Raw genomic sequence first — 12,201 nt, 5'->3', positions numbered from 1 at the left:
CTATTATTATTGGTTGAAGCTCGGCTTCAAGTTACAAACAAGACAAACAAATAAGGTAACTTAAGTTAGTTGGTGACCCACCCACCTTAACCTAACCTGTCGCCCGACCACCTATTTCTCTCTTTGCCCGATCGTTGAGCATCATACATTGTCAGGAAATCTTTAAACATCAACACGTATAGGAATGGCAGACCTTTCGGAGGACGATCACGCCGTGATTTTAAGGTATCCTTTGAATGACTCACTTGATCGATTAGAAAAGCTTCTTCCAAACGCAGAGCATCACTACAATGATGGCACGACAGAAAGCCGCGAAGCCTGCCATGATGCAACATCGAAACTCCTCACCACCTTGATGGGTGAAAAGTCAGCTTTCCACCTACGTTCACCAACAGGCAATAAAAATGTGGCATCCGAGCTATCAAGATTATTCACCTGCCTTCAAGATGGCGACTTTAGCTATGAACACTACCGGACACTAGTACAACTTGTCATCCAAAAGGCGACCGATGTTGACATCTGGAAAGCCGTCCTCGACCTCATCACCACCGTCTCGCGAACGACCCCTCCGGCGAGTATACTTCCCACTTCCTTAGGAACGCCGATCAAATCCACCTCATCATCACAGAAAGGCTCCGAGCAGACACGTGAGTTGGTGAATCCAAGGATCTTTGAGGAGATAAGTGGCTGCACATTTCGAGGTGTCGAGGGCTTCTTTGTCAAGTACTTTGAGGGCAAAGACTGGAGCAACAAAGTGGATGCCATCTGTCAACGCGTGCTAGGCCCAGACAGTGATGGTAATTGGGCCCAGTTTCCCAATCCTCCTACACAGAATGATGTCCTTGCCTGGTGGTTTCATCTTCAAGAAGACCTTCTCTCAGAATCACGCAGCACCTACTACTCCACAGTGAGCAAAGCAGATCTTACTGGTTCAAAGGCAGAACGGCAAGTTGACCTTCTTTTACAAGCTAAGGGTGGGAGTCCCTTGCAAAACAAACACAACTGGACAGATATTCTGGTGGTTGGTGAGCTCAAAAAACCTAAGGAGAAGATCAGAACTAAAGCCACACTGCTTCAGATCAGTTGCTCTGTGCGTGAGGTCTTTGCTGCACAGCCCACTCGGCGGTTTGTCCATGCATTCACTGTCTGTGGGACAAATATGGAGGTGTGGGTATTCGACCGCGCGGGCCCCTACAGCTCAATAATCATTGATGTCTACACAGACTCAAGACGGTTCTTTCAGGTGCTTGTGGGCTACACTATGATGAGTGATGAAGAGCTGGGACTGGACACCTTTGTTGCTAGAGATGAAGATGGCAACAAATCAATAACTGTCAAAGGGCCTGGGAACTCAGAGGGAAAGAAGATGCAGCTGGGTGAGATGCTTTCCTATCAGCGTGCCATTGTGTGTCGCGGAACCACATGTTTTCTCGCAAACAATGGACAGGGTGTAGCCAAATTCTCATGAGTGTCGGACAAGAGGCGGCCAGAGGTGGAACTCCTCGAGTTGGTGGGTCAGAAGAATGTCCAGGGGGTCGCCAGAATCATTGGCCACAGTACCATCACTAGTATCGCTGACATGCGCTGCGGCCTGACCTTCAGCAACAAGCACCACAGCTTCAAAAGTGCTCCCCCCAGCACAGTCTCCTCATTTCATCAATCTCAGCCGCTCACCGATCCCTGTCGCTTAGATATCCGTCGAAAATCATCTTCCAAGAAACGCAGATCTCCGGAAAAAGGGATGCATTCATCCAAACGATCACGTTCCATCCATCAACTGTCAAGGGACACTGAGGAGGATGAATTAGCTTTCTCCATTCAGTCGGCACACAAGCCGAGCCTCTTTGATAGGAATGATGAGGAACTCTATGACAACCGTGTCCTCCACTGTCTGGTGATATCGCCCGCTGGCCGGCCAATCTACAAGTACAAATCACCCTTGGAGCTGCTCAAGGCGCTTCGTGATGCAATAAAGGCACATCGGTCTCTTTATCTGGATGGAAACATCCTTCATCAGGATATTTCAGAGAACAATATAATAATAACCGATCCAGGCAAGGCAGATGGTCACTCAGGCATGCTAATTGATCTGGATCTTGCCAAAGAAGTTGGGAGTGAGCGAAGCGGCGCGCGGCACCAGACTGGCACAATGGAGTTCATGGCAATTGAGGTGCTGCTTAATATTGATCATACCTATCGGCATGATCTTGAGTCTTTTTTCTACGTGCTTATCTGGCAGTGCGCCCGTAATGGCTGGGGGAAGGATAAGTATTCTAGAGATAGTAAACTTCGTGCCTGGTACACTGGTAACTATGAGGACATTGCAAATGCCAAACTTGGTCATATGAGCAAAGCTGAAAACATGGGATTTGGATTCATTTTGAGGGAGTTCCCTCCAAAATTTCATGGCATTGTATCACTTTGTCAGGTCCTACGAGACATTCTCTTTCCTTACAATGACAAAGGTCTTATTGTTGGCACTCCTCAAGACTCAAACCGCCTGTACCATCCGATCATCAAGGCTTATGATGACGCGATCACCCAGGTTGAACTTGGAAACCTCACTCATGATAAATCTATTTAGTGTGCTCTCAGAGTTAAAGTTTCTATTGATTTGTTGCCGCATTCACAGTCTATTTTGAGTGGAGGGATTTTGTCTTAGGGCCTGTTCGGTGCGGCCGTGTGTACTCGTTCTTTTTGTACGGATCTCCACTTTTTTTAAAAAGTACAGAGCGTCTGTACTAATATTACAGCTGCTTTTTACAAAGTACAGATGAAAAAGGCCAGGTGTTCAGTGAATTGAGCATCCGTACTTGCATCTTTTGCCAAGATCTTATGAATAAGCAGTATTTAACTTCAACAGTGTGTGATGATGTAGAATAGCACTTTTAGAGGCAATATAGTGTGGAATAGTGTAGAATAGTGTTCATAGTGAAGATAGTTAACTAATATTAGTTAGAAGGAAGCTCACAAAAACATGTTCTTTTTGAATGGAGTTCAGAGTCAGTTCAAAAAGAATGTGTTTTTGTGAGCTTCTTTCTCCATCCCAGAGAGCAGCGGGCAAGGTGGAATTGTCAGGTCACGTGATCTGGCTTACTAATCCTTCCACCATATAACTTCCCACAAAGCTAGCAACCTTTCAATCACACAAGCTTTACACCTTTCACAGATTATGAGACCTGTTTTACACAAAATCACTGCCAATTCAGAATTCCTTGTCAATATAATCTATTTAAACTACTGCTTCATTTGATACACTCATCAGGAGTTAAAATCATCTTATTCTATCAGTATTGATACATTTAAGATCTTGATAATTAATAATACTACTACTCACTTAAAAAAGAGACTTGCAGAAAACACATCACATTTACAAAAAAAAGCAAGAAAAGAGAATGATATTGACAAGAATTCAATAAATGAATATTAAGATAGCAGATTCAATACAATCTCACTCATATATATATTCACAATCTTATGTTCTTTTCACTGAATCAGTTGCAGTTGATGATGATAATAATTCTTCACACTCATACTCTGTCAGTTAGACTGGCCGGCAGGACCATGAATTTCACATTTGGTCTCATTTGGTCTGGTCTCATACATTTCTTGGCGTGAGTCCCACCAGAACCAAGCCTCAAAAAAATCTGAAAATGAATCATTTCTGAGAGAAATGATGTGAAAAATGACCAGATTTAATTCAAGAACAGTGAAATAAGAGTAATTTTTCAGAATAAACTGTAAAAGATGATCATTCTTTCAAAATCAGAATGAGACTGAGACTGAAGATTAAAATCAGTCTTATTCAGTTTATTCAGTGATTGCTTATATAATCAGAATTTGATAATGATTATTAATAATGTTCATGAAACAACTAAATACATTCTTGTACAAGTTTATTCTTCACTTTCTTATAAAAACTACACTTCTCTGATATACTGTGATCAGAGGTATTAAACTGTCTGATAATTTCATATTTTATAATCATGAGTTTCTTGATTATTTCTTCTTGTAATTGTCTTCAGTAATAGTGATAAATATCTCAACTTGAGTTGAACTTTCACTTCATTCTCATCTCTGTTAATGAAATTGTCAGAATATCATATATCATCAGTATAACAGTTAAATATATACTCTTAACAATTTTTCATAACTCTAGAATTGATTTGGCATGTAAATTCATCAAATCATCTTAAAGATAGCAGTCAAATTCAGTTTTATAAGCATGTAGTTTTGTCTGATTTTCAGTTGCAATCAATGTATACAAGTTCTGTTTCAAAGTTAGTATTATAGTTCTATGTGATATGAAGTGTTATCAAAGATCATTACTTACTAGAGAATTGTATTTCACTGTCTTCACATTTTAAATATCTGCTCATTCAAATCTCTGATAGTTGACATTGTAGTAGTCTCAGGCTAATTTGACATATGAGTCTCATTTCTTCTCTGTTCAATCTTGAGAAGTGTAGATATTAACTCAACAGAAGAGATCTAGTAGAGCTGCTATAGTATAGTACTCTGTAAAAGATTGTTTCATTTTACTGTAGTAATATACTAGTTTATTTCTTACAGTAATAATAGTCTGCACTATAGCATCATCTCAGACTGAATTTCTTTTTAAGTGATTCAACTGCTTCTCAAGATAAGTAAATAAACTATTATACACTCATCAGACTGACTGCAGCATTGATGTACAAGTGATTGAGACTGTCTTTATTATCTTATAAAACTGAAACAGTAAATCAATCACATATTTCAACTGAGTTTACTTTATATTTAAAAGTTTCAATATCTGAATCTTTTCTTAATCAGAGTGTTGCACTCAATGATTAATCATCTGACATAATTGAAGAGTCTGAACAGTTATCTCATATATTAAACTTTATCATATTCTAACATTCTGTATAATATTCAGTGATGTGACTGATTTGTTTATTTATTAAATATTATAAAATCATTATTATTATTTAGAAGAGGTACAAATTGTATTAGCAATGTTTTAAATCTATGATATTTAAATTATTAGTCAATCTATTCAAAATTAACAGTAGTGTTATCAAAAAGTGTTATTAAAAAGCAATATTAAAAAGTGTTGTCAAAAAATATTATCTTTTATAAAGTGAATATAAAAGTTACTTGAGTAATTACTTTCATCTCATTCTTATCTCAAGAATCAGTCATCTCATTATTCTTCATCTCAATGTTAAGATTCTTTATCAGTGTTTATATCATAAGTTAAATCACATGAGTAATGCAGAAAATATGACCTTGTTTATCATTTCAGAAATACAAAGCCAATTTTTGCTTCAAGCTCTTTATCATAATGTAGTTATTCACAGCATTGTCAGTTGTAATTGTAAGAAGACTGAGACTAATATCTCAATAGTTATTTTTAATCACAGTCATTAATATCTCTGTTATATAATTCTCAGTATGACTACTGATTAATGATTCAAATTCAATTAATGTCTCTTGATAAGTTCAGTTCTTATCAATGTAATAACATATAACTCTTATAAATGCAAGATTGTTTGTACTAGTTTATGCATTCACTGTGAGAGACACTCTTCAATGATTCTTCAACTCTGATTTTAGATATTGCATATTAACTTTGTAGTGTATCTCAAGGTTGAACTGAAGATAGAATCAATGTGAAATATGAAGATTTGAATTAAGCATTTGAAGAAGTGTTTGAAATTCAGAGTTTTCAATTGATTAAAGAGAAAGATTCAGAGATATACACATGTGAAGTAATTATTCACAGAAGTTATCAGATGAGAGTTATGAAATCAGAGTACTGATATAGAGTTGTTTTCACATAATTTCCTTCAAATTAGAAAGTTAGTGTTATCAAAAATCATTATCTAGTAGAGTAACTTACCAGCTCAGTAGTAATTTTCTGATTATTTTCCTTTTATTGTCTGCATTCTGATAACTTCAGATGTCAGAAAATTTCTCCAGAGTCATGATCAGTTCATGATGAATGTTTCTGAATGAAGTTACAGTGATTGTAGTAAAGAGATAACTCTTCAGTAATCTGCAATACAACCTGTTGATAATTATTTCATAGTTTATCTTAATATTTGTATTGAGTTTTTCATAAATTTTGTGACCTGGAATCAGATGTGAAGAATGAAGTGATTATTTATCATGATTGAAAGAGAGTATTCTGTGTTGAATTGTAAATAATATAGACTTTGTAATTCACAGTGATTTCTTAAAGAGTTTATGAATCTTCAATAGAAGTAAAAGAAGTGAAAGAAGTAGATTCAGAAGACATGATAATAATTTAAGAAAGATGATAATTTATTTTCAATAACTAATCACTGATGTGTGTAAGAAGAATTAATATAAGAGAAAATAATCTTGTTTCTTAGCTTAGTTATAATTTTAGTACTAACTCAGATTGAATATCATTGATATATAAAAGTAAACAAATAATCTTGATTAATCTCTGTTATATTTCTTGAAATATATTAATATTATGAAAGAGAGTGTTATCAAATTGTGTTATCAGATGATATTATTAAAAATATATTAATATTGTGAATATCAATGTTGAAAAAATGTTGATACTTATACATTATAGTGATTTGTAAATCATGATAGTTAAATATATATATATATATATATCATTCCTGACTTGATTACAACTTGTACAATAATTTTTGAAAACTCAAAATCAATTTTAATTATTAATAATTAAAAACTTAAACTTATAACTAATTAATATAAAAAGAAAAAAATCTACTTCTTCTCTTTCTTATTCTTCTTATTATTCTTCATAATTTACTTCTCATTCTTCTTCTTCTTCTTCTTCTTCTTCTTCTTCTTCTTCTCATCTGAGATGATAATCATCTCAAAATCTCTCTTCACTGCCTTCTCAGAGAAGGGTTTTCACTGCTCTCTCTCAGCCAGGTCAATCTGTATCTCAAAATCCTGCATTTTCTGGTCTGCTGTCTCGGGTTCCATCTCAGCAGCAAGCAGATTGACATGCTCAGAGAGCAGAGCTGTCTTCTCAATATTCTGAATCATGAAGTGTATTTGAGACCTGAACAAGGTCTCAATTCTCTTCTTCTCTGTCAGCTCCTGCTAATTAATTAGAGAACAGAAGTGTTATCAAAAATTGTTATCTTTTAATAAAAAACTTATCAGTTTTAGCTTCTTTGTCTCTTACTTCAATATCTTCTCAATCTTCTTCTGTCACTGCTTATTTACAGTAACACTCTTCTTCTTTCTCTCTCTCTTTATCTTGATCTCAAATCATTCTCAGAACTTCTTCTGATCTCACTGCTACTGTATAAGACTCTTCACTGTCTTCTTTTTCAATCTCTCACAGGCAGTGTCATCCACATTATTTCTATACTTAGTTCAGTCTAAATCTATCAGAAGTGTTACTTAAAATTGTTATCATTCTGCTTTTTTACAGAGCCTCTTCAAGACATTATAACATGTCTTACAATCTGTCTCTCTGCACTTGAACATCTTCTTCTTCTCTTTCTTCAATCTGTGACAGTGCTCACGCACCTTGATGGTTCACAGAACTGCAGAATATTTGAAGAGAAATAATATGATTGATTTTGATAAGCATTGAAGAGAAGGTGAAGGCAGGCAATGATATGATAATAATGATAATAATAATGATGATAATGATGATAATGATAGTGATAATGATGATGATGATGATGATGATAATGATAATGAAAGAAAGAGTGCATTGAAATATATTATTAACTTATCAAATATAAAGAGATAAAGAAACTATTAACAGCTTTCAGAGATGTACAGAAACAGCTACAGTGTTGCATAGCAATATTATCTTCATTCAATGCATGCACTATTGATATTCTTTGTATGCATTTATCATATAATCTATATCAGAGATACATGCAGAAAACAGATCTTTGTTACTAGAGAGAATGATTGCAGCAATTCTCTGTTTTCATATTATAAAGATAAGTTATTCTCATTTCTTTCTTCTCTCTTTTCTCTTCTTCTTCAACTCATCACTAAGTTCAAGCTGGTATGAAAACTATTAAAACACTCATAGAAACTCTCAAATTGAAGAGTATAAATTAATCAAATTTTAAATACAGATGAATTAAATTAATTTAATAATATTAATTATCTATCTCTCTCTTAATAAAACAACAGTTGTGTCTTTCTCTCTTCTTCTCAAATGAAACATAACTTGTGAAAAGTGAGTACTATATCAGGTCATAATGATCAACACAGCCTCAGCATGCAGAACTGCATACACACAGCATGTGCTGAACTGAGAGACTGTGTGAGTTACAAACTGACAGCAGCATTTCAGAAAGAGCTGTGCAGTGTAGAAAAGCTGTAACTCTCAGTCACATACACAGAGAGTGAATCACTGCAGTAAGTGTATATACATTGCATGAAAGTAATACTTTTTAATAACACTCAGTCTCTGATATCATGAAAATAGAGTCTCTTCATGAGATTCATTTTTATCAGAAGTCAGAGAATCTTATATTTCTCAAGATTATCTTCACATGCCTTATCTGTGAAATTAATGAGAGAAATCATTGATTTCAGCATTCTGCTCTTGATATTATTTAAGTGACAGCAGAGTTCACTCTGATCACACTTTTTAAGTGTATATTTTCTAATTATTCACATTTATACAGATATATACTGATTATTTATTAGATGATATTAAGACAATGACTCATCACAGCTGTGTTACTCTCACTGTGAGAAATACACAGTTGATAATGAATATTGCAAAGACTCTGAGAAGTGAGTATTTTAAGAGTGCTGTGACTCTGTGATCTTGATTTTTTTTATTTTTATTTTTTATTTTTTTCTTTTTCTTTTCTTTTTTTTTTTTTTTAATATGATTTTTTCTTATATTTGTTTTGTTTTTTGTTTTTTGTTTTTTTTTGTATTTTATGTTTTTTTTATAATTAAAATTATATGAATTATGATCTGTATTCAGAAAAGTAACAATATTTGATAACACTCTCTGTTGAATTTTCAATAAATGAGTACTATGTTATGATATTATGTAAGTGAGAAGTGATTTCATAGTCTCATTTGATGCCATTCTCAATAATGAGATCAGAATGAAAATGTGACTAAGAATTCAAACATATTCTTTATTCAGAACTAGATTTTTATTTGAAAAGTGAATCTGAAATCTTTAATATTTGAAATAACATGATTTGAAATCAATGTGATGAACACAAATCATGATCAGAAGTAATGCTTTTAGACAATGTAACAACTGTAAAGTTTGATCCTGATCTCAGACACGGTCACATGATCAGTCTACTATCAGTGAACATTCTTCTAAAGTCTTTGAAAGCTTCATTGAAGAATGCTCTGAAACACTCTCTCAATTTAAAGCTGGTTTGAATACAGCTTCTAACACAGTCAGGCTGACCTTCTAATCTACTCAACAGCTTAATGAAGCTGGTTCTCTTGATAAGAATATTGAACACTCAGATATCTACTGTTTAAGTAAGATAATATCAGATCAACAGATAGAGCATCTCAAGATAATACTTGAGATGAACAAGAGAAAGCAAAGAGTCTTAGAACTTGAACTACAACTGAAAAAACTCTGTCAACAGAGATTCTCATTCTTCACAGATTGATCACAGAATGTTAATAATCATTCTGTCATTATATCAACAGTTACATGAAATTCTAATCTCAGTGAAAGATTGAAATTCAACCTTTATAAACTGAATAGCTGTGTTGACAAGACAATCTTCTAATTCAAGAAAGATGTCAAGAATACTGTGAGATTAAACAGTCTGACTGATACATTTAATTACATCACATGAAGCATCTTCATGAAATCAAAACTGATTAATGCACAGTGCTGATATATGATAGAGAAACAACAGACTCAGAATTCTCTATAAAGAGATGATGAATGAGCATTATTCTGAGATGTCAGAAATCAGTGACTCTACATATTCATCTTGAACTTCTTGAGTGCAGGTATCAGACCACATTTCTTCAAGTATGATGAAAATCAGATTACTTATACTCTATGAAATGCAATTGAACAGAAATACTCTGTTCTCAAAACACAGTTACATCATGAGACAGTTCTGAAATTCATGTCTCTTAGTGACACACAGATCATCAATCTACACACATTCTTTAATAAGTTCTGATTCATCATCATGAAATTGAAGATGTTGAATACTTTCCTCTTAGATTCATGAATATTTAATATCTTCTACTCAGTTCTACTCAACAATTGAAGAAATTATGTTCAGAAGAAGATAGAGAAGATACAGAATTTCAAATTCACAGCTGTGATATTGAATATTGATCTTCTCATGAAGAAGATCTGTTCATGGCTTGATTCTTCAAAAGATAAAAAGAATCTGCAGAATATAGATTCTGCAGCTAACACAGCTATAACAGCTATAACAGATACAACAATCATTACATCTATCAATTTAAACAACAATACATCAAATCCGGCCTGTGAAGACTGTACTGAATATGATCATAGCAGTTCACAAGAGAGCTCTTAAAATCATCAGAGATCAAGAAATTCATCTACATATTCTGATTGTGAGAGATCTCACTTTGACACCTGTTAATTGATCAATTCAGACAGTGCTCTGAATAATTGAAGAATAAACAATGCTGCAAGAATAAAGAAATTCAAGGAAAAGAAGAAAAAGAACAATAGTGAGAGTAGAACTCAACTATTTATTACAGATGAATCAGAGATCTATCAGATGACAAATCTCACAGAGATTATCAATGTGTCAGTCTGTTTCATGAAACCTCACAAGAATTCTCTCACTATATGAGATAGTGACACTGAATACCACATAGTGAGTGATAGATCACAATTTTCAGAACTTATAGCAATCAATGATTCAATAGTTCAAGTGATTAATAAGATTATTATAAAGGTTCAGAGTGTCAGCACTGTATTCATTCTGATAAGTGAAAGATTGATAGAATTCAATTATATATACTATGTGTCAGAACTATCTGCAAATCTGATCTCTGCTAAGCTGATAAAATATCAGAGCTATATTTACCATGATATGCAAGTTAATGCTGAGAACTACTTTGAGTTTCTGTCATTTATTAACAGTGAAATCTTCTACATCAATCTGTCTTATAATAATATTTACATTCTATCTGACATCTCACTGACATTTCATGAGATAATGAATGACTCAATGTATAAAGTAGTAACATATATAGCTGTTCTGAAATCAAAGACAATCTCAACAGATTACAATCTGAGTGCTGAGTCTTTGAGATCTTTCAGCTGTGAGAAGGTTGAACAGTTAATCAACTCTAAGAATTCAGATACTGATTTCTTTATTATCTCATCTTCATCTTGATTATCTGCAGTCCTTTTAAAACAGCTTTCAATAGATGAGTGACATCATCAACTTGATCATATCAGTGAAAATAGTATATTAAAAATGATCAGAAACCTGTGATTTAATATTATCATTATCAGTCTGAAGAAATTATCATTCTGTGTTATATATGTTAAGTCTAAACAGAAACATACTTTCTACAAGAATTTCACACCACATCATGTCACCTGCAAGATCTTGAAGATTTGAGTGAATATCTTCAGTGATGATGAGACTCTTGAAACTGAGAATAATATATTATCTTACACTGATAAGAAGCTTGCAATGATGATAACAGATAATGTCATCTGTATGAGGTGAATATTTCTATTGAAATGCAAGAATAAGATGTTGAGATATCTACAGATCTTCAATCAATTTATCAAGAATCTGCTGAGATGTGACATTACAATCATTCACTCAGATTATGAAGAATTGAATTCAAATGCAGTCATAATATATATGCTCAGTGAAGATATAAAATAAGAGTCAACTCTCTCTCATACTTCACAGTAAGATGAAGTATTCAAACAATTAATCAGTTTAATCATTGAGAAGTTTCAATCACTATTAATAGACTCTTCAGCTTCAGAAAAGATGTGAGATAAGACAGTTATTACAGCTACAGAGCTGCTTAATCTTATATCAATCTCAACAATATTGTATAAGAGCTCTGAAAATACAAAGCTGATTACATTATATAAGACCTGGCTTGAAGCTCTACTCTCTGTACATAGTATTCACTGATGAGGTTGCAAAGCATTCTTGAAGATAGTTCTCAAGCTCATTAATAAAATGACTTCTTATTTCAAAGAGTTGA

At 33.7% G+C, this 12,201-nt stretch overlaps 2 protein-coding genes across 2 annotated transcripts; both read left to right on the top strand.

The window, feature by feature from the left end:
* The first annotated feature begins 116 nt into the window (after positions 1-116).
* On the top strand, positions 117-3,026 carry BDBG_02421 (serine/threonine-protein kinase Sgk2). The gene is made up of 2 exons (XM_031720780.1): positions 117-1,405; positions 1,481-3,026. The coding sequence occupies exons 1-2, from the start codon at positions 185-187 to the stop codon at positions 2,582-2,584; spliced, it is 2,325 nt and encodes a 774-aa protein (XP_031577064.1). The 5' UTR covers positions 117-184; the 3' UTR covers positions 2,585-3,026.
* Positions 3,027-9,288: 6,262 nt separating this feature from the next.
* BDBG_16562 (uncharacterized protein) lies at positions 9,289-9,626 on the top strand (the record flags this gene model as incomplete). The annotated part of the gene is made up of 2 exons (XM_031724492.1): positions 9,289-9,378; positions 9,432-9,626. 2 exons carry the CDS (start codon positions 9,289-9,291, stop codon positions 9,624-9,626), a joined length of 285 nt encoding a protein of 94 aa, XP_031577063.1.
* Between the last annotated feature and the right edge of the window lie 2,575 nt (positions 9,627-12,201).

Source organism: Blastomyces gilchristii (assembly GCF_000003855.2).
Source record: "Blastomyces gilchristii SLH14081 genomic scaffold supercont1.3, whole genome shotgun sequence".
Lineage (NCBI taxonomy): Eukaryota > Fungi > Ascomycota > Eurotiomycetes > Onygenales > Ajellomycetaceae > Blastomyces > Blastomyces gilchristii.
This window is presented reverse-complemented; position numbering and strand designations above follow the sequence as displayed.